Below are 19,481 nucleotides of genomic sequence, written 5' to 3' on the forward strand. Positions count from 1 at the left end.
GGTGATGGGTGGGTCCCTTACGGTCTCCCTCAGCTTCCTCTCGTAGTCCAGTTCGCGCTGCAGGCTGCCCGCGCGCTCCTCCGCGGCGTCCGCCTGCTCCTGCAGGCTCCGAATCTTCCTCCGCACCGCCTCCAGCGAGCTGCTCCCCGCCATCGCGCCGGGCGGCGGCGGGCCGGCAAGCGGGCGGGCTGCGGTGGGAGAGGCGGGCTGCTGCGCTCCTGCTGCTGCCGCCGCTGCCGCACTCCGAACGCCCGCCCCGCCCAGGCCGCAGCGCGCGACGGCGGCGCCCCCTGCGGCCCAGGCTCAGCCCGGAAGTCTCGGCCTCCCGGGCAGCTCAGGCGAACCGCAAGCGGGTGCGCGAGCGCCGGGGGCGGACCCAGCGGGCGGGGCGGGTCGCGCGCCGCGGACCCCGGGAATTCGCCAACCGCGGTAGGTAACGCGCATGCTCGCGGCTGCGGGGGCACCAGGTGGGCAGGAGAGGGGGCTCCTCGGCGCCTAGGATGTTACTTCGACTCCCAGCGCCCCGCCCTGGCGCCGCGGAGAACCCGGAGTAACGGATTTGGCTGCAAGGGGCGACGGTGCCGCCTACTGGTGGCTGGAGCGCTCCGCTCCGGACTGCCAGATTTCCCCTGCCCAAGAGGGAGAGAAGCCGAGCAAAGCCCCACATTTGGAGCTTGAATGTGTCCCCAAAGGGACTGTAAAGAACCCCAGAACACCAGATCCTAACCCAACAACTCTCCTCCCCTCCAAACTCAGGACGTGAAAACCACTAACATACTGCACAGAGGTTAAACCTCCTAAATGCTGTCTTGCTAGGTTACAATCTGGGTTTTGGTTCTCTTCTGGCCGTGTGACTTGGAAAACAACGTGACTTCATCTGTAAAAGCGCGGTTAATAGTTGTACGTGAGGATTATGAAATAATAGCGCTGAGCACAATACGAGGTAAGTAGGTAACTCAATGATAGCTTTAGTTAATAACAGGCATTGCCTTAGAGGAGAAATACTGTATGAAACTCCTTAAATGAACTTACAAAACAGAGACTCACAGACTTAGAGAATCAACTTATGGTTGAGGGGAAGGGATAGTTATGGAGATTGGGATGGACATGTACACTCCGCTATATTTAAAATGGATAGCCAACAAGGACAGGAAGCTCCGCTCAATCTCATGTGGCAGCCTGGAGGGGAGGGGAGTTTGGGGGAGAATGGATACATATATATTTGGCTGAGTCCCTTCCCTGTTCACCTCAAACTATCACACAATATTGTCAATCAGCTATACTCCAATATAAAAAATTTTTTTAAAACACACAAACACTGTCTTAAGAGTCAAGCTATGGCCCATAACCAGCTGTGGGACCTCAGGCCTGCCTGCCTCTCTGGAACTGATTTTCTTTTCCATAAAAATTGTCTCAAGGGTCCCTTCTAGTTACAACCTTCTCTGATTGTAGGAAGGTTGTAATCTGTAATCTGACCAAGTCAGGGCTGGACTGAGATGCTTTTTAAAAGCACACCAAGGTAAAGAATGTGACTGCCAATGCAGGTGGGTTCGACCCCTGGATTAGGAAGATCCTCTGAAGGAAATGGCAACCTCTTCCAGTATTTTTGCCTGAGAAATCCCATGGACAGAGGGGCCTGGCAGGCTACAGTCCATGAGGCTGCCAAGGGTCAGACACTAACTTAGTGACTACACAACAGCAGTAAATGCAGACAAGATACTGAACATTTCCTTTACCCCAAGGATCCCTCAAATTGCCTTTTTGAAGTCATGTTCACTTATCTCCTGCCTCATCTCTTATATAAGCCCTGGCATCTACTATTTTTCTTCTCTATAATTTTATAATTGTTAGAATGTTATATAAATGCAACAATACAGTATGTAACCTTCAAGAAATTAAAAAAAAAAAAAAAAAAAGCACACCAAGGAAGCCAGTAGAACCCTATGAGAGCATCCGGCTGCAGCTGGATGAAAACCAAAGTGGACACAATCTCTGGGAACCAGTCTCTGTCCATACATCCCTTGGGCTATGTTTTTAAATGTCTTCTAAGTCTCACAGCTTTCTTTCCTCACCTTTCTCACAGAAGGCCCTTCAAGTCAGTTCCAATGTGTTTAAGTATGGGAATAATGAAGAGAAAGAAAACACAGTTGACAGCCCCCTCCTCCTCCAAAGCCCTAACAACTGAAGGTGCTTTTCTGACTCATTTGCTAAGGACATTATCACAGTCTCTGCTGAGACTCACAAGTCCCAGCGTGGGCTCTCGCATCCTGTAGGTGGAGCCTCTCGCTTTGTTTCCACACAGTTTGTCTCCTCAGGAGGGTGGTCACAACCGCTTCCCTAAGAGTATAGACAGTAGGTCTCCAACTTTGAGGGTGGGAGAGGGGGCATCTGGGAACCTTCAGGAGCCCTGGAAAATTCTGGGCACGTGCACATGCTCCAAGCAGCCAACTAGTGACTTAATGTCTTGCTTTTCAAACACCTGGGAAAGTCAGTTTCAGGTGAGTTCACTTTCATGCTGATGTCATTATACAAAAGAGTTTAGGACAGTTGTTCTCAGCCTTGGCTGCACGTTGGAATCACCTGAATATTGAACAAATACTAACACCTGGGTTCCACTCCCAGCGATTCTAATTGGCCTAGGGTGCAGCCTGGATTTTTAAGTTTTTAAACCATCCATGTTTAGTTAGGGTTGAGAATCCTTGATTTAGGAAGAAAAGACCTACAGGGAATAAAGACTCACATATTGCAGATGTCATAGACATCACAGTTATTGGGGAAGGAGGTTGAGGCCAGAAAAAATGGAGCCCTTGATCCCCTCCAGCCTCATTTAGGTGAATTGACCACAAGAAACTCAAAGCCATCAGAGATTTGACCATGCGAATTACAACCTTTCAAGCTAGGAAGAGCCCATTTCTGGACTAGGATTTGTAAATTGTTTGGTAGGAAAATGTTTTTAGCAGTAGAAAAATGTGAAAATATTTTACACTGGTGAGTAATGACAATGCAATGCCCTAGTCCCAAATGTAATATGATTCGACCTCAGGAAGCTGACCTCTCTCCTACCTCCTCCTTCCCCTTGTGACATGTCTCTTCCTCCTCAGGTCTTGACTATTTTTACTAGTTAGGAATCACTCTAAATAAAGCATTTCTTCACAATGTCTTCTACATCCCTACAGGTTGCAAACAACCTAAAAGGGGAAGATAATATACTACCCCCCCCCCCCCCCCCCCGCAAAGTGTACCATATTAGGGACAGTTTTCCAGTGGGAGAGGGAAAACAGCTTCAGAAACCTCCCCCTCCTTGTGGCTCCACCCACTCCCCCCCCCAACTAGCTTTAAATATCCTCTCTGCTACTTCTGCCTCATCTCATTCCAAAGCTCCCTTAAACAAGATTTTTCAATAAAGACATGATAGCACCACATAGTTACTCAATAATTATGATTATTTTCCCCCTTAAGAATTGTAGTAGCTTTTTTCTCCTCTTGCTTTCAGTCTTACTGGGCTATTTTCAAATTCTCTGCATTCTTTTCCTTATAAGGAATATCTCTCCTTGATCTATCAGCGGCTCTTTTGAAAAAGCTAAATAAACGTCCTGCTGGAGAATCTGGGGGAGACAGGCATCCTCCATTTAACCATATACGGAGCAGACATCTGATCTACATTATACAAAACTGGTGCAGAGTTATATGTGTTTTCTGGCTCTTTTTCTAAAGCCAGGTAGTTTGTAACTTATATATTTTAGCTAAATCAGTGCTTCCTTGAACCCCCTCTCCAGGGACCTTGCTCTTCACTGAAACTTTGTCTTTTTGTCAGATTCTAAATGTCCTGTGTCTGGATCTCTCATTTACAAAGCACGCTTGGAGATTACATTTCACACCTTTCACATCACAGAAAGCCTTTACTGATTTTAAAACCCAGACCCTCCATCAATGTACACTTTACTCCCATACAAAAAATTCTGCTGTTGCACTTGGTCGTTCAACTTTCTGGGCATAGCTTTCCCTGGTACTCATACATTCTTGAAATTGTTGCTCCCTTCCCCAGGAATTCTTCCCTAATTGGGCCTCTAGGCTTAATTAGCTTCCAGAATGGTGTGAAAAAGAAGTTATTCCTTTGGAAATCGAATGCCTATCTTGACTTATGCAGCAGAAGAGGCAAGCTCTTCAGCTAAGAGATTTCAGAGGGCAGTGGACAAAATACTGGCAGAGTTTTTGTGGTGTGTGCATCACCCTTGAAACTATGTGGTGGTTGTCGGAGGCTGACAGGTCGGGGTGGGGCGAGCAGGGGAATCAGGGGGCAGCTAGCACACTATACCATATAAAGCACTGAGCTATATATAACTCCCAGCTTACTTTCTGGATCTAGTGCCCTCAGAGTGCAGACCCAAGCAAGTATCATCTTCCCAGGCAGATCTGAAGGGCTGGATTAAGACTTCCCTGGTAAGGAGGCCTCAAGGGTTTCTGAGGTCCACCATCAAGCTTAACCCTCTCAGAATAAGTAGCATGCTCTATGTCCTTCTTTCAACATAGAGGCCAGGTCCTCTGAATCCTGACTAGATTGGTCACTGAAAACCAGGCCTTCCCACCCACCAGAGATGGCAAAAAGAAAGAAAGTGGAGAAAACTAGGCATTTTGCTTGCACAAACCTTGGTGATGACACCTCAGAGGTTTTCTGCCACCACGGGGAAGGGTTCACCTCCAGAGTCCAATTTCAGTTGCTGTGTTCTCCCAGATTCTCACCACCCCTACCCCCCTCCAATCCCAGGGGTGAAGGAAAGAAGGTGAAAAGAGAGAGAGGAATGGATGAAATAAAAATGATCGTGTGCAGCAGCAGTTGAGGGCAGCATCCAGTGCTCTGGGCCATGGCAGGCTGTGCGCACGTGTCCAGCTAAGAGGAGGTGACCCTCCTCCGTGGTTCTGCGGCCCCTGTGATGACCCCCAGAGCCCGGCACAAGGGCAGGAGGTGAGGGGGGCAGTGTGTGCGTGCACTTACGTCGGTGGCCTTTTTCTCCGCCAGCTCCAGCTTCTCCTGGGCATCTTTGAGAGCCTCGGAGTATTTGTCCAGTTCATCTTCGGTGGCCTTGAGTTTCTTTTGCAGCGACACCAGCTCATCTTCCAGCTGGGAGTTGGCCGTGGGGGACGGGGACGGGACGGGGTGGGGGGTGCGGCAGGCAGCGTGATCCCGCAAGGGAGGGTTGTGGGTGCGCAGAGCCAGAAGGACAGGGACAGCGGGAGAGAGAAAGGGAAAGACAGGGAGGGAGAGAGAGAGAGAGAGAGAGAGAGTTAGCCATTCGTGCGCTGCGCCGCGCGCGCCCGGGGTACCTTGGCGGCGGCCTCGTCGGCGGCCAGGAGGCTGTCCTCTGCCTTGTGCAACTCCTCCAGCACCCGGTCCCGCTCGTCCTCCGACACCCGCAGCAGCTTCTCCTTGGCCGCTATGTCCTCCTCGAGCTGGGGGGCGGCGGCGGGCGGGCGCGGGCGGCCGGCACGGACCGGGTGTTAGACACACACACACAACACGGGCACCGGGTTGGCTGGGGCCCTTCAGTTTTGGGGCGCCACCGAGTTGGGGCTCACGGGTCCCTAGGTAACCCCCTCTTGTCCCGAGGCTACTTCATACCCCTCCACTGCTCCCGGGGACGAGACTCCTACCGAGGTCTCAGTGGGCTCAAGCCCACAACTTGGCGTTGCAGAATAAATGGATGGCCACGACTCCGAGCCCGCCATACCCTCTCTTCTGTCCCATCTTTGTTTTAACCAAAAAACTCCGTGACTGTCGCTCCCTCCTCCCTGACTTGCCCTCTCCCCCAGTTGAATGTTATATATTCCCCGGTCAAAAGTCCAGAAGAACTTATAACACTTTCTGGACTTGATTTCCTTCAACCCTCCTCCTCTCCCCCACCCCCCAGATCCAAAGTTGCGTTCTGATCCTCAGAACCAAGTGCCTCTAGCACTTGATGGGACTTCACGGGCTCCCGCAACCCAAGAAGGGAAATAAGCGTCCCCAGGTAAGAGAAAAAGTTAGAATAAGCCAGTCTTGCTCTCCGCCCACCCCCCCCCCCACCCCCCGCCGCTTCTCAGACGCCCTGGAGTGGGGGGTGGCTCCTGGAGTCCTCGGGGTGAGGGACCAGGAAGAGGTGCCAGGCCGGGTCCCGGGGTTCTGGGGCCGGGCGGAGCGCGGGCGACCCGCGGGCGCACGGTTGGGGAGGCGCAGACCTGCTTGCTCCTGTCCTCCGCCGCCTTCTTATCGGCCTCAGCCTGCTCCGCTCGATCCAAGGCGTTCTCCTTGTCGAGCTTGAGCATCTGCATCTTCTTCTTGATGGCGTCCATGGTGGCGGCGGCGAGGGGCCCTGGGGCTGCGGCGGGAGCAGGGAGGAGAGCGCGCGGTGAAGCTGCGGAGCCGGAGTGCGAGCGCAGAGCCGCCTGCTGCTCCCAGATATGTACTTTCCCAAGGGGGCGACCGCATTCCTCAAGACAGCCAATACTTTTTTGGAAGAGCTTTTTTCTCCTGCCCCCTTTCCCCCTTCTCCTCCCTCCGCCCCCCGCGCCCTCCCCGCTGCTCCCGCGGGGGCTGCTCGCCCATTCGCTGCCGCCTGCCGGCCTCCCAGTTGACGGTGGATATGACTATATATGGGGACCCGAGCAGCCAGCCGAGGCAGCCGCCGGGCGAGGCCTCCCGTTTTCCAAACCTGCACGCCAGGGAGAGGGCAGAGGGGCCTCTCCGGGACCGGGGGCTTCGGTGCTACCCTCCGCCCTCTGCGCCCTCTCCTCCCGGGGTTCACGCTCCGGCCCTAGGGTCCCTGGCCGAGCCGTCCTGAGTCACAGGAGGCCTGAGGAGCGAGCCGGGCAGATAGAGGATGCGCGTCGCTTCCTGGGCTGCCAGACCCAGCGGCGCGCTAAGCCTCGGGACCTGGGGTCCCCGCAGCCACCGCAACGGCGCCCGCCCTGCCTACAGGGTGTCAGCCCGGGCTGGCTCTCATGTTCTGGAAACTCAATTGGAGCAGAGAAAGGACAAGTTGGGAGGAAGGCCTGGGGTGCTGTATATGTCTGCTGGTGCGGGCCAGAACATCTGCGAATCTGTCTTAATGCGGCTCCCTGTCCTCCAGGGGAGAGGCAGTTGTATACCTTAGGGGCATAGGACCCGGTTCTGTGTGTGCCTGTATGTGGTACTTCCCCCAAAGGGTGGGGTGTGTTTGTTGGTGTGTGGGTGGGAGCTTGCGAGTTTAACAGGAAAGGCTATTGAGTTGAGAGTCAGGCAACTTAGTTTTTTGGTCTCTATCACCAGCAGCTCTGTAACCTTGACAAGCAAGTTGGCCTCTGTGCTACATCTTTAAACCTGGGGTAGATGATCCCTATGGTGCCGCCAGATCTAACTTTTAATCATTTTCCTTGCACTGAGTTTAGGGAGTTGGCTTCTTTCCATGTTAGGCACTCAGGTACTAGGTTACCAAAACACAGGGATAAATGTTATCCCAGCCAAGTCATTGTATCCACAGCTATAACTCTGAGGAGGGAACAGGCCCTGCTGTGTACAGTAAGCTCTGCTCAGAGGCAGGAGGATTTCCCCCTATACCTCTTACTCCTCCCAGTCCCCATGGGGAAAAGCCTGCTCTTTTCAGACTTTTAATGGGAAGGGAAGAAAGGGGGCTGTCCCCAAACCCCGCTTGAGACTGGCTGAGGCAGAGCTGGTGAGGGTCTTGTTAGGTCTTGTTCACAGTCCCCACAGAATAATTCACAATCTGTCCTACATGGATACTGAATATTCCCTGGACGGTATCTGAGCAGATCAGGCAGGTCAAACAACTTGTAAGTCCTTCAGAGAATGATCAATTTCCTCCCAGGATTTTATCAGGTTTCTTCCACTAACCCAACTGCCCAGGAGGGAAAAATAAAAACAAAACCTCTGACCTAATGGTCAGAACACTAGATTTGTGTGCACAGGCACTGCATGGTACAGAAATTCACCAGGACCCTTTAGTCACCACATGTGAACCCAGCCACTGGAACACTGACAGAGTTCAAGGCCTCTGGGTGACATACAGATGTGTGGGCCCCAGGGAGCTGGCTTCCTAACTTGGAGCTCAGCATAAGGGGTATGAGTGGGGACCCCAGAGTTAGACCCTGGAATCCAAAAGTGGCCTGGCTACCTCCTTGCAAGATGGCCTTAACCATGTTATAATCTCTTTAAGCTGCAGTTTTCTCTTCTGTAAGGTAGGTATACAACTTCTTCCCTCTTAGGGTTGTTACAAGGATGAAAATGAGATAACGAATGAAAAGCATTTTGTCTAGCATATGGCAAAGTGCTCAGTAAATTGTGGCTGCTCGGGTGGCAGAGGGCAAGTCATCTCTTGTCTCTGGGCCTCAGTTTTCTCATCTATAAAATGAGGCAACTGAACTAGAGAAACTCCTGGAGGGACCATGTATTAGTGAATTTTCTCCACTGTGCCAAACATTGAGAAACACGCTAAAGTCTCCTTAAATGAACCAGTGTTATAGACCATCTATTCAAACACACCACTGGTGAGCACCTCTTGTATACCAGGCAGGCACTAGGCTCCGGGGTCCCCAATTAAGTAAGACACATCACAGGTATTCAGCATGAGCAGGGGAGAAAGAAGAAGAAATGACCAGGTCAGAGCATACAGATAAAAACTATTCAGAAAAGTGGTGGTTTTTAAACTGATTTTACAGGAAGGATAGCAATTAGATAGAGAGAAGGGTATTATACGAGCCAACGGTAGAAAAGAGAATATTTGCTGTTGGTTGGACAGTAGGTTCACTTGGGGGTGAACAGGGACATGAGACTGGAAAGGTAGAAAGGAAGGGAATATGGTAAAGGGGCTTGAATTTAGGGATTCAGACATTCAGGTCTTATTGTTTAAGTTTAAACCATCCATTTTTTTCTTCCCCTCCCTGCCTCTCTTACTCCCTTAGAAGTCAAAGACTATGGTGTCCAGTATGGAAATGGAGCTGCACAAAGCCAATTTAAAAAATTCCTTGGTACCATATCACTAATCCCTAGACTGATAGGTTAACATAACCGGTCCCTGGACTCAGTCATTTCCATTTCACCACTGGTGAGATTCTACCCCATGAATAGCCTGACAATCAACCAGGTTTAACCCAACTTCATGGACTGCACTATGCACTACCCTTCTATAATCAAGGGTTAGGAACATGCAAAATATCTTCACTTAAACAAGAATTTCTCCTATATTGGTTAGATCTCCTGGTCCTTGGATAGCATCAAGGCTGTGGGCTAGGGACTTCCCTGGTGGTCCAGTGGTTAAGACTCCATGCTCTCAATGTAGGGGGGATGGGTTCGATCCCCAGCCAAAAAAAAGAAAAAAGGGGCAGGCTAGACAGCCATGGGATATACAGTATATTCCTGTTCCCTACCTGATTGGCTGTGACTTGAGGACAGATCCATAGGCTAGCCAAGGACCTAGTGTTGTGGCCTGTTAGGCAGAGATGGACTGTGCCTCTGGCTTCTCTCTGACTGTAGTTTGAACTAAGGAGCATGGAAAATATGAATCCATAGCTGAAGCAGCTGAAACAAAATGGGGTTATGATCTTGGGCTGGAGATGCCTTGTATGAGGGTGATTAAGGCTGGTTAGAGATATTTGGGCTTTCTTCCAAATCAGATCTTGGTAGGATTGCACATCCCCACCCAATTAAGTGTGGTCATTTGCCATGCCTTGGCCAAGGAAATGTGAACAGAGGTAACTTATGGTAGATACTAGGAGTCAGTATGACTCACTGTGTTCTTTTTCAAAGTTGTCACTGTTTTGTAGTTTGGATTTCCAAGTGGCTGTGGTAAGGAGAGTTCCCCTCTCTCCAGAACTAACCCTTAGTGGACATGCAGCACAAGCAAGATATAAACCTTTGCAGTTTTAGGCCGTTGAGAACTGGGGGCTGTTTGTTACTGAAGCATTACTAGCTTCTCCTGACTAATACATCACGACAGGCCATGTATCATTTAAGGTATGAGGAAGCAGAGAAGTTGGTTGTAGAAAAAAAGAATGGGGTAGACATATCATGGTAAGCAGAAACACCATTAGGAAACAAAAGACTGGGAAACAATGACCAAATCTCAGGTCAGGGGGTCCTTATAATTACACCCTTTCTTTCCTGAGGTCACATGAGACAGTCAATGTTCCTTGAAAGTTAAACAAAAAACTGACCAGATCATGTTGGTGTGGGACCCCCGCACAGTACCCTTGGTTTGGATGTTCTGTGTGAACACCAAGAACGTCCTTGGAATTTCCAGAAGATTTCTCCAGTGCTTGGTATTCAGTCATCTCTCCATAAATGTTTGTTGAATGACTGTTTTCTTGGCTATTAACCATACAAGCAGGAGAAACAGTTCCTGGGAAGGAACCACAAGAAAACTAGACTCAAAAGACTTAATTCCATTCAAAATAGAGATTCTATGTTATACTATTTCAAGAATGGATATAAGTATTGTGATAGGATAGGACAAATGTCCCACAAATATTTACTGAGCCCCTTTTGTGTGCATGGCACTTAACTAGAGTTTATAGGATCAAGGGAGGAGGGTAAGAGATGGATCTTTTCCTCCAGGAAAAGGATCCATGTATGTTACAGGGTAAAACTCTCTTTTGGTCGGGGGTAGGGTGGGAGATACAAAAGTAGGACGTCAAGAAACACCTGGAGTAACAGGCAAATTTGGCCTTGGAGTACAGAATGAAGCAGGGCAAAGGCTAATAAGAGTTTTGCCAAGAGAACGCACTGGTCATAGCAAACACCCTCTTCCAACAACACAAGAGAAGACTCTACACATGGACATCACCAGATGGTTAACACTGAAATCAGATTGATTATATTCTTTGCAGCCAAAGATGGACAAGCTTTATACAGTCAGCAAAAACAAGACCGGGAGCTGACTGTGGCTCAGATCATGAACTCCTTATTGCCAAATTCATACTTAAATTGAAGAAAGTAGGGAAAACAACTAGACCATTCAGGTATGACCTAAATCAAATCCCTTATGACTATACAGTGGAAGTGAGGAATAGATTTAAGGGACTAGATCTGATAGACAGAGTGCCTGATGAACTATGGATTGAGGTTCATGACATTCTACAGGAGACAGGGATCAAGACCATCCCCAAGAAGAAGAAATGCAAAGAGGCAAAATGGTTGTCTGAGGAGGCCTTACAAATAGCTATGAAAAGAAGAGAAGTGAAAAGCAAAGGAGAAAAGGAAAGATATTCCCATTTGAATGCAGAGTTCCAAAGAATAGCAAGGAGAGATAAGAAAGCCTTCCTCAGCAATCAATGCAAAGAAATAGAGGAAAACAACAGAATGGGAAAGAATAGAGATCTCTTCAAGAAAATTAGAGATACCAAGGGAACATTTCATGCAAAGATGGGCTCAATAAAGGACAGAAATGGTATGGATCTAACAGAAGCAGAAGATATTAAGAAGAGGTGGCAAGAATACACAGAAGAACTGTACAAAAAAGATCTTCATGACCCAGATAATCACAATGGTGTGATCACTCACCTAGAGCCAGACATCCTGGAATGTGAACTCAAGTAGGCCTTAGGAAGCATCACTACGACAAAGCTAGTGGAGGTGATGGAATTCCCATTGAGCTACTTCAAATCTTGAAAGATGATGCTATGAAAGTGCTGTGCTCAATATGCCAGCAAATTTGGAAAACTCAGCAGTGGCCACAGGACTGGAAAAAGTCAGTTTTCATTCCAATCCCAAAGAAAGGCAATGCCAAAGAATGCTCAAACTATCACACAACTGCACTCATCTCACATGCTAGTAAAGTAATGGTCAAAATTCTCCAAGCCAGGCTTCAGCAATACGTGAACCATGAACTTCCAGATGTTCAAGCTTGATTTAGAAAAGGCAGAGGAACCAGAGATCAAATTGCCAACATCCACTGGATCATCAAAAAAGCAAGAGAGTTCCAGAAAAACATCTATTTCTGTTTTATTGACTACGCCAAAGCCTTTGACTGTGTGGATCACAATAAACTGTGGAAAATTCTGAAAGAGATGGGAATACAAGACCACCTGACCTGTCTCTTGAGAAACCTGTATGCAGGTCAGGAAGCAACAGTTAGAACTGAACATGGAACAACAGGCTGGTTCCAAATAGGAAAAGGAGTACATCAAGGCTGTATATTGTCACCCTGCTTATTTAACTTATATGCAGAGTACATCATGAGAAACGCTGGGCTGGAGGAAGCACAAGCTGGAATCAAGATTGCTGGGAGAAATATCAATAACCTCAGATATGCAGATGACACCACCCTTGTGGCAGAAAGTGAAGAGGAACTAAAAAGCCTCTTGATGAAAGTGAAAGAGGAGAGTGAAAAACTTGGCTTAAAGCTCAACATTCAGAAAACTAAGATCATGACATCTAGTCCCATCACTTCATGGGAAATAGATGGGGAAACAGTGGAAACAGTGTCAGACTTTATTTTGTTGGGCTCCAAAATCACTGCAGATGGTGATTGCAACCATGAAATTAAAAGAGTTTACTCCTTGGAAGGAAAGTTATGACCAACCTAGATAGCATATTAAAAAGCAGAGACATTACTTTGCCAACAAAGGTCCATCTAGTCAAGGCTATGATTTTTCCAGTGGTCATGTATTGATGTGAGAGTTGGACTGTGAAGAAAGCTGAGTGCTGAAGAATTGATGCTTTTGAACTGTGGTGTTGGAGAAGACTCTTGAGAGTCCCTTGGACTGCAAGGAGATCCAACCAGTCCACCCTAAAGGAAATCAGTCCTGAATATTCATTGGAAGGACTGATGTTGAAGCTGAAACTCTAGTACTTTGGCCACCTGATGTGAAGAACTGACCCATTGGAAAAGACCCTGATGCTGGGAGGGATTGGGGGCAGGAGGAGAAGGGGCTGACAGAGGATGAGATGGCTGGATGGCATCACCGACTCGATGGGCATGAGTTTGAGTAAACTCTGGGAGTTGGTGATGGACAGGGAGGCCTGGCCTGCTGCGATTCATGGGGTCGCAAAGAGTTGGACACGACTAAGCAACTGAACTGAATTGAGGGTAGTGGGGAGGTTACTTAATATGTTTTCCAACTGTATTACTATTGTCCCAAATGCTGTCTGCCCTCCCCCCACCCATAGCTGTGAGGAACATATTGCAGATTTTTAAAATACTTTTTTGTGGGGGAGGTACTCCTCAAAGGCAGCATGTGCAATCTTAGTGTCCTGACCAGGGATTGAACCCATGCCCCCTTCAGTGGACATGTGGATTCCAATGGACTGCTGGGAAAGTCCCCATATCACAGGTTTTCTAGGAGATCTTTCATTTTAAATATACTGTCCCTTCCCTCCATAAGAGCCCCCATACCTACCAGACTGTTTCCCAATATTTGATTAGAAAAGTGAGTCAACATGAGCGTCACTTACTAATGTGACATCTTTAAAAGGAACACTCACTTGAATATGTACATCAAGGTCTTTGTGTTTACAAAAACAAAACAAAACAAAAACCTTATTACCTAGTAGTCCCATCCTATTTAACAGCAATGCCTCTCTATGTGTGTTACTGTGACTCCCCCAGAGTCCACAGTGCTGACTCAAGCAATTAAGGGAAAGTGAAGAATCTGTAATTAAGCTGATAGACAATGGTTTCTTGCACTGGGTTTTGGAATGCAGCATGTCATGTCCCACGGAACAAGATACGGCGTGTTCTTCTCACACACAAGAACATTTTCTTTCTTGAGGGTTTGTGATACTACCCGCAAGAACCCAAGGAAAACATGCCCTGTTTCCAGGGAGGGTTTGGAGCTCTGAGAAAGGTCTTTAGGACATCGTGGACATCTTCCTTAACTGTTTAGTGACACACTGCTGGTCCTGATTCTGTGGCAAGCTCCCTGAATACTTTTGCTATCTGGAGGGTTTGTATGGGCAAATGGTTCTCCCAGTACAAGAAAAAAAAGACCACGAGTTTTCCTGTCTTATATCTTAATTCTCTTTCAATAGCAGCAACTATGTATAGATTTAATCATGCTGACTCGTGAAATTGAGCTGTCTCAAGAATGTCAATATTGGAACGTCCCTCGCTGTCCAGTGGTTAAGAATTTGCTTTCCAATGCAGGGGATGCAGGTTCGATCCCTGGATGGGGAACTAAGATCCGACATGCCTTGGGGAAACTGAGCCCAACTAGAGAAGCGCATGTGCTGCCACTGCTGAGCCTATGCTGAGCAGCAAGAGAAGCCTGAACATGAAAAGCCCTTGAGCTGCAACTCAGAGAAGCCCCTGCACACTTCAGTAAAGACCCAGTCAAAAGAAAACAAGAAAAAACAGCAACGTTCTCTATGGATGTAAATTTTAGAAGGCACCTAAAAAGCTTATTGTCTCTTCCTCACAACTTCTTATGTCAGCATCAGGATGAGTGCTATTCTCCTCTCTATAGATTAGAAAACCAAAGGTGGTGATGACTCAACATCACTCACCTGGGAGGTAGTTATGCAGGAATAAGGATGTGAATGCCCCAGTTCCCAGCAATGGAGCTTTTTTCATTAACCATTCCCAACTGTTTTTATATTAATACTTGATTTTGTATTTAAAAGCAACACATTATAAGGTGAAGAGGAGAGGAAAAGGGGCCACAAGAGGTCTTGTCTACATATCATGGTGGTGCTCAGACACTCACTCAGTCATGACCGACTCTCTTGTGACCCCATGGACTATAGCCTGCCAGGCTCCTCTGTCCATGGGATTTTCCAGGCAAGAATACTGGAGTGGGTTACCATTTCCTCCTCCAGGTGATCTTCCTGACCCAGGGATCAAACCTGTGTCTCTTATGTCTCTATTGGTAGGCAGATTCTTTACAACTAGTGCCACCATAAGAACATGGTTAAAAAGGTAATAGTAACAAGGCTGGGACTGAAGGCTCACCCTGCATGGCCCAGCTCAGGACTAAAGCCTAGGCGCCTAAAGGCACCCTCATTCCCCAGTGATAGGAGAACTTGGTGAGAAACTATGGCTGGGCCAAGGCAACCAACCTTCTTGCCTACTCTTGTGTTTATGGCCCAAGATGGGACAAGAAGAACATCTTTATGAAGACAGAAGGACAAGTACAATCATTTTGTTCTCAGTAGCTTTAAAGGAGAGTTTGACATAACTTAGAAACCTACACCTCCTTCTTTTAAACCTTTGAGTCAGCAAAAGAATGAGCTACCAGTCCATTCAGGCAGTGTGTTTGAGGAAAAATGAAGACAAAATATGTGGTCAGGACAGCACTGAGTGCTGCCCAAAGCCAGAGCCAGGGCAGAACTGAAAGCATCTACAGGCTTCACCATCTAGAGACCTGAGCCAGCTTTGGGGGCCACATCGAGGCTTTGGCATGGTTTTAATCATTGCTTCCCAGCAATTCCTACATTCCTTCATATTGGATGCCACCTATTCATTTTTATATTTTTATACTTGGTTCTCAAGTTTCTACTGATTTCCTTAACAGGAACATATGTGAAAGTGACCTTTGCAACCTCCCAAGTGGTGAGCAGAGCTCCACGCTTACTCTGCAGACTGTGAAACCTGATGCAAAACTGCCGTGGATGTGGACAACCCTGGTGCCTCCTGCTCGAGCTGAGGTCTGGCTCCCAACCATCTGGGCTCTAGGAGAGCTGCTGCATTAGGTTAGTTCAAAATTGGGGTTTCTAAAATTTTATTTCTGGGCCTATGCCCACTCACTGCCAACAGCTTCATCTTCAGTTGAGATGATCTGGTTTGGTGGCCTAGGGTTCTGAAAATAGGCAATAGACTTCCTTGTTTCTGTAACTACCCTTTCTTGCCTGACTAGCAAAATCCTCCTCTCCAAGTGCTTTCTACCAGGCCCCTGGCTTCTCCTTAAAAGAGACTGTTGTCATGATTTAGGAGAAATTGCTATTTCTCAGTAGAAGTGCTTCTTTCAGTTTGTTTTCTCCAGAGGACCATTTCCACCTCAGTAACTTCAGTGGAGGCAGGAGCCAGACCTTTCTTACTGCTTGAGGCGAAGGAAACTCTCTGTTCTTTTTCTGAAGTCCTGGAACTGGAGGATGGAGCTCCGGCTGCCGGCTGAGTTCCAGAAGAAGCTGGGTATTTTTAGCGTGGCCTTCTTTACTTCCCAGCACCTGCCATGATCTGTAACCCAAGGGGCTACTTAAATGCCAGCGAGATGACTGAGGACAAGGCAGCCTGAGCTAATGTCCTAAAATACCACCCAAGGGAGGCTTTTCTTGTGGGAGATATTGCATTACCCGCTCTGTTCCTCTTCTTGTTCCTCCCCAAACTGTGGAGCTTCTACGGATCCTGGCTGGGATGTGTGCATCTGCCTTGGGAAGAGGTTGGAGAAAACCACTAGATCCGTGTACCTCAATGCCAGCCAATGTCATTTTGATGATTTTATTCTTGGCTCCCAACTTCATTCTTTCTCTCTACTGCTCATGCCAGATGGAAGCAACAGGAGAATGTCTGCACACATTTCCCTGAAGCAAAATCCTCTTTTGATATTTATGAAAATACGTGGAGATGAGAGACAAACCCTAGCTAATGTTCTAGATCAGATGATGATAACAGGGATGTAATTTTTTTTTCTCATAGAAGGTATAACTCACTGGATTCATTATCTCCTAAAGATGAGGCAAACTGGAACTAGAAATAGGTGCAGCATGGGTCATAAAAGATAATGGGAATGGTTTGGATGTCTCTAATCCTGGAGTTTGATCTCAGTCCTTGCTACGCACTGCATACCTTTGTGCCACTGTCAGACATACAGTAATGAGTTGGTCAATTCTAGGGCAGCAAGGAAATTGAAACAGCCAATCCTAAAGGGAATGAACCCTGAACATTCATTGGAAGGACTGATGCTGAAGCTCCAATACTTTGGCCACCAGATGCGAAGAGCCAACTCTTTGGAAAAGACCCTGATGGTGGGAAAGATTGAGGGTAGGAGGAGAAGGGGATGTCAGAGGATGAACTGGTTGGATGGCATCACCAACTCAGTGGACATGAATCTGAGCAAACTCAGGGAGATAGTGAAGGACAAGGAGGCCTAGAGTGCTGCAGTCCTTGGGGTCTCAAAGAGTCGGACACGACCGAGCGACTGAACAACAATGCTAGGGCTACCCCAGAGTGGAAGTTCTTCTGTGCCTCTGCTGATTTCTCTGGCTATTCTTATTTCTCCCAAATGCCTGGTCATAAAGTTAAGAACTTATTTCAAAAAGAAGTGAGCTGGAACTTAAATATTTAAATGAGTTTGCCCCTCTAAAGTGGTCACTTTTCATTTAGTTGAGTGAAAAATGCAAGCAGTGAATCACACATACTATGTACACTTTAGTAAAAAATATATTTGCTATAAACAGTATATATGTATAATACAGGGGCTTCCCTGGTGGCTCGGAGGTTAAAGCATCTGCCTGCAATGCAGGAGACCTGGGTTCGATCCCTGGGTCAGGAAGATCCCGTGGAGAAGGAAATGGCAACCCACTCCAGTATTCTTGCCTGGAGAATCCCATGAACGGAGGAGCCTGGTAGGCTACAGTCCATGGGGTCGTGAAGAGTCAGACACTGAGAGACTTCAAGACAAGATGTATAATACATATGTATACACACAAACATAAGCAATTTTGGAAATTTGCACATCTATCTCATAATTGAATTCACTTCCTCTGGGGAGGGAATCTAGGATTGGATATGATGGTCAAAAAGGAGTGTAGCCATATCATTAAGATTTAATTTGCATAAATGAATATTTTTATGAATTATACAATTAAAGTATTAACAATTTCTCATTTTTCTTACTGTTGCTTTAAAATGTATTCCTGAATGTATCACAAAAAATTCTAGAAGTCTTATCATAGCCCAAGGATGGAATATCCACTTTGGCATGTATACAGGCTAAAGCCACACACCAATTAAAAATCAATTAGGGGGCTTCTCTGGTGGTTCAATGGTAAAGACTCTACCTGCCAATGCAGTAGACACAGGTTTGATCCCTGGTCCGGGAAGAACTTATATGATGCAGAACAACTAAGCCTGTGTACCACAACTACTGAGTCCGCCTCTAGGGCCAGGAAACTGCAACTGCTGAAGCCTGCTGCACCCTTGAGCCCATGTTCCACAACAGGAGAAGCCACTGCGATGAGAAGCCAGAGCGCTGCAACTAGAGAGTATCCCACACGCTACAACTACAGAAAAAAGCCCATGCAGCAACGAAAACCAAGGACAGCCAACAAATACAAATTTTTAAAAATCAGTTTTAAAAAATGGAGAATTACCTGGATGCCCAGTGGTTAGGACTCTGAGCTTCCACTGCTGGGGACATGGTTCTGATCCCTGGTCAGGGAACTAAGATCCTGTAGGCTGTACAGCATGGCCAAAAAAAAAAAATCAATTAAAAAATAAAGTGGTCTAGTTCAGCATTCTGGCCTTCCATGAGATCCTTTATTGCTAAGCCACTGTTGTGGCAAACTCAAATTTCAAGCTACTGACTGGAATGGTCGTTAGTGCTATTTTACAAGCCACTTCATAAAATTAGTTTCATAACTTTACCATCTGTGTTTGGACTGAAAGCAGCATGGCTTCAGCTCAATCACTAACCAAATTTCTGGTTCCTGGCAACTTAAGGCTGTTCCAGAATGTCAACCTACCTTTAAAGAATAAAGATTTGCCTCATGAGGTAAATTCCGAAGAATGTGCTATCAAGTCTAAGGGAATAGAGGCTCCTAGTGTGGAGCTCAAAAATATTTCTGGAAAAATTACAAATAAAAGGGTATATGGCAAGATACGTTTGCTGTATATTTCTTAGATGGTGGAATTATGAGACATTTCTGAAATACTTTCTGTACTTTTCAAAGTTTCAAAAATGAACATGTTTTAATTTTATAATAATAATTAAAAATCAATATATGTTCAAAGACTCCTTTAACCACAGGCAACAATGCTTTATATGTAAATAGGAGACCTCCCAAAGGGACAATTTTGTAAGGGACAGCGCTTATAACTCTGGATAACCTGTTAGGTTCCTTGCCATGTTCTCCATGTTTCTTATTTCACAATCACAGGCTATTTGTGTACTTGTCTTAATGCCTCTCCCAGCAGGGGCACTCCTTGAGTACTACTGTCCTTCTTCCCCAGGACCCAGCTTAGGACTTGCGCTGTGTCTTAGGTAATAATAGCAGCAGATTCTCACTAGACTAGGTTGACCAAGGCTAGGACTTGAACCCACTTGTGACAGACACCGGAGTTCACCTTCTTAACCACTAGACTGTATCACCTCTCACTATACTTAAGGACAGTAGACCCACAACACACATTTATTGAGTGAACAAATGTTGCACGGATGTATTAAAAAAGGTGCAGTTGCTGGGCTTCCCTGGTGGTCCATGGCTGGAAATCTGCCTGCTAATGCAGGGGACATGGGTTCGCTCTCTGGTGTGGGAGGAGTCCACACGCCACGGGGTAGCTAAGCCCATGTGCCACAAC

General features: G+C 47.1%; 1 protein-coding gene and 1 long non-coding RNA gene across 28 annotated transcripts in view; one reads left to right on the top strand and one right to left on the bottom strand.

Annotated features, from left to right (window-relative positions):
* The window catches only part of TPM1 (tropomyosin 1), a 30,583-nt gene extending 24,141 nt beyond the window's left edge, over window positions 1–6,442 (bottom strand). For 2 of the 27 annotated variants that reach the window (XM_070469171.1, XM_070469167.1), the window contains exons 1-2: window positions 6,214–6,433; window positions 4,994–5,119 (exon numbers count right to left, since the gene is read on the bottom strand). In XM_070469171.1, the coding sequence (XP_070325272.1) occupies window positions 4,994–5,119; window positions 6,214–6,327 (240 nt within the window). In that variant the 5' untranslated portion in view covers window positions 6,328–6,433. Of the gene's footprint in view, window positions 1–21; window positions 349–4,993; window positions 5,120–5,322; window positions 5,449–6,213 lie in introns of those variants that run through there. The other 25 variants (XM_070469170.1, XM_020885883.2, XM_020885874.2 and 22 more) reach the window with 22 other exon arrangements.
* LOC139035624 (uncharacterized) lies at window positions 5,496–18,779 on the top strand. Its single transcript, XR_011488255.1, has 2 exons — window positions 5,496–6,005; window positions 15,478–18,779. It is a non-coding gene; the product is annotated as an uncharacterized lncRNA (long non-coding RNA).
* The last annotated feature ends 702 nt before the right edge of the window (window positions 18,780–19,481 follow it).

This window comes from Odocoileus virginianus, chromosome 6, assembly GCF_023699985.2.
Source record: "Odocoileus virginianus isolate 20LAN1187 ecotype Illinois chromosome 6, Ovbor_1.2, whole genome shotgun sequence".
Lineage (NCBI taxonomy): Eukaryota > Metazoa > Chordata > Mammalia > Artiodactyla > Cervidae > Odocoileus > Odocoileus virginianus.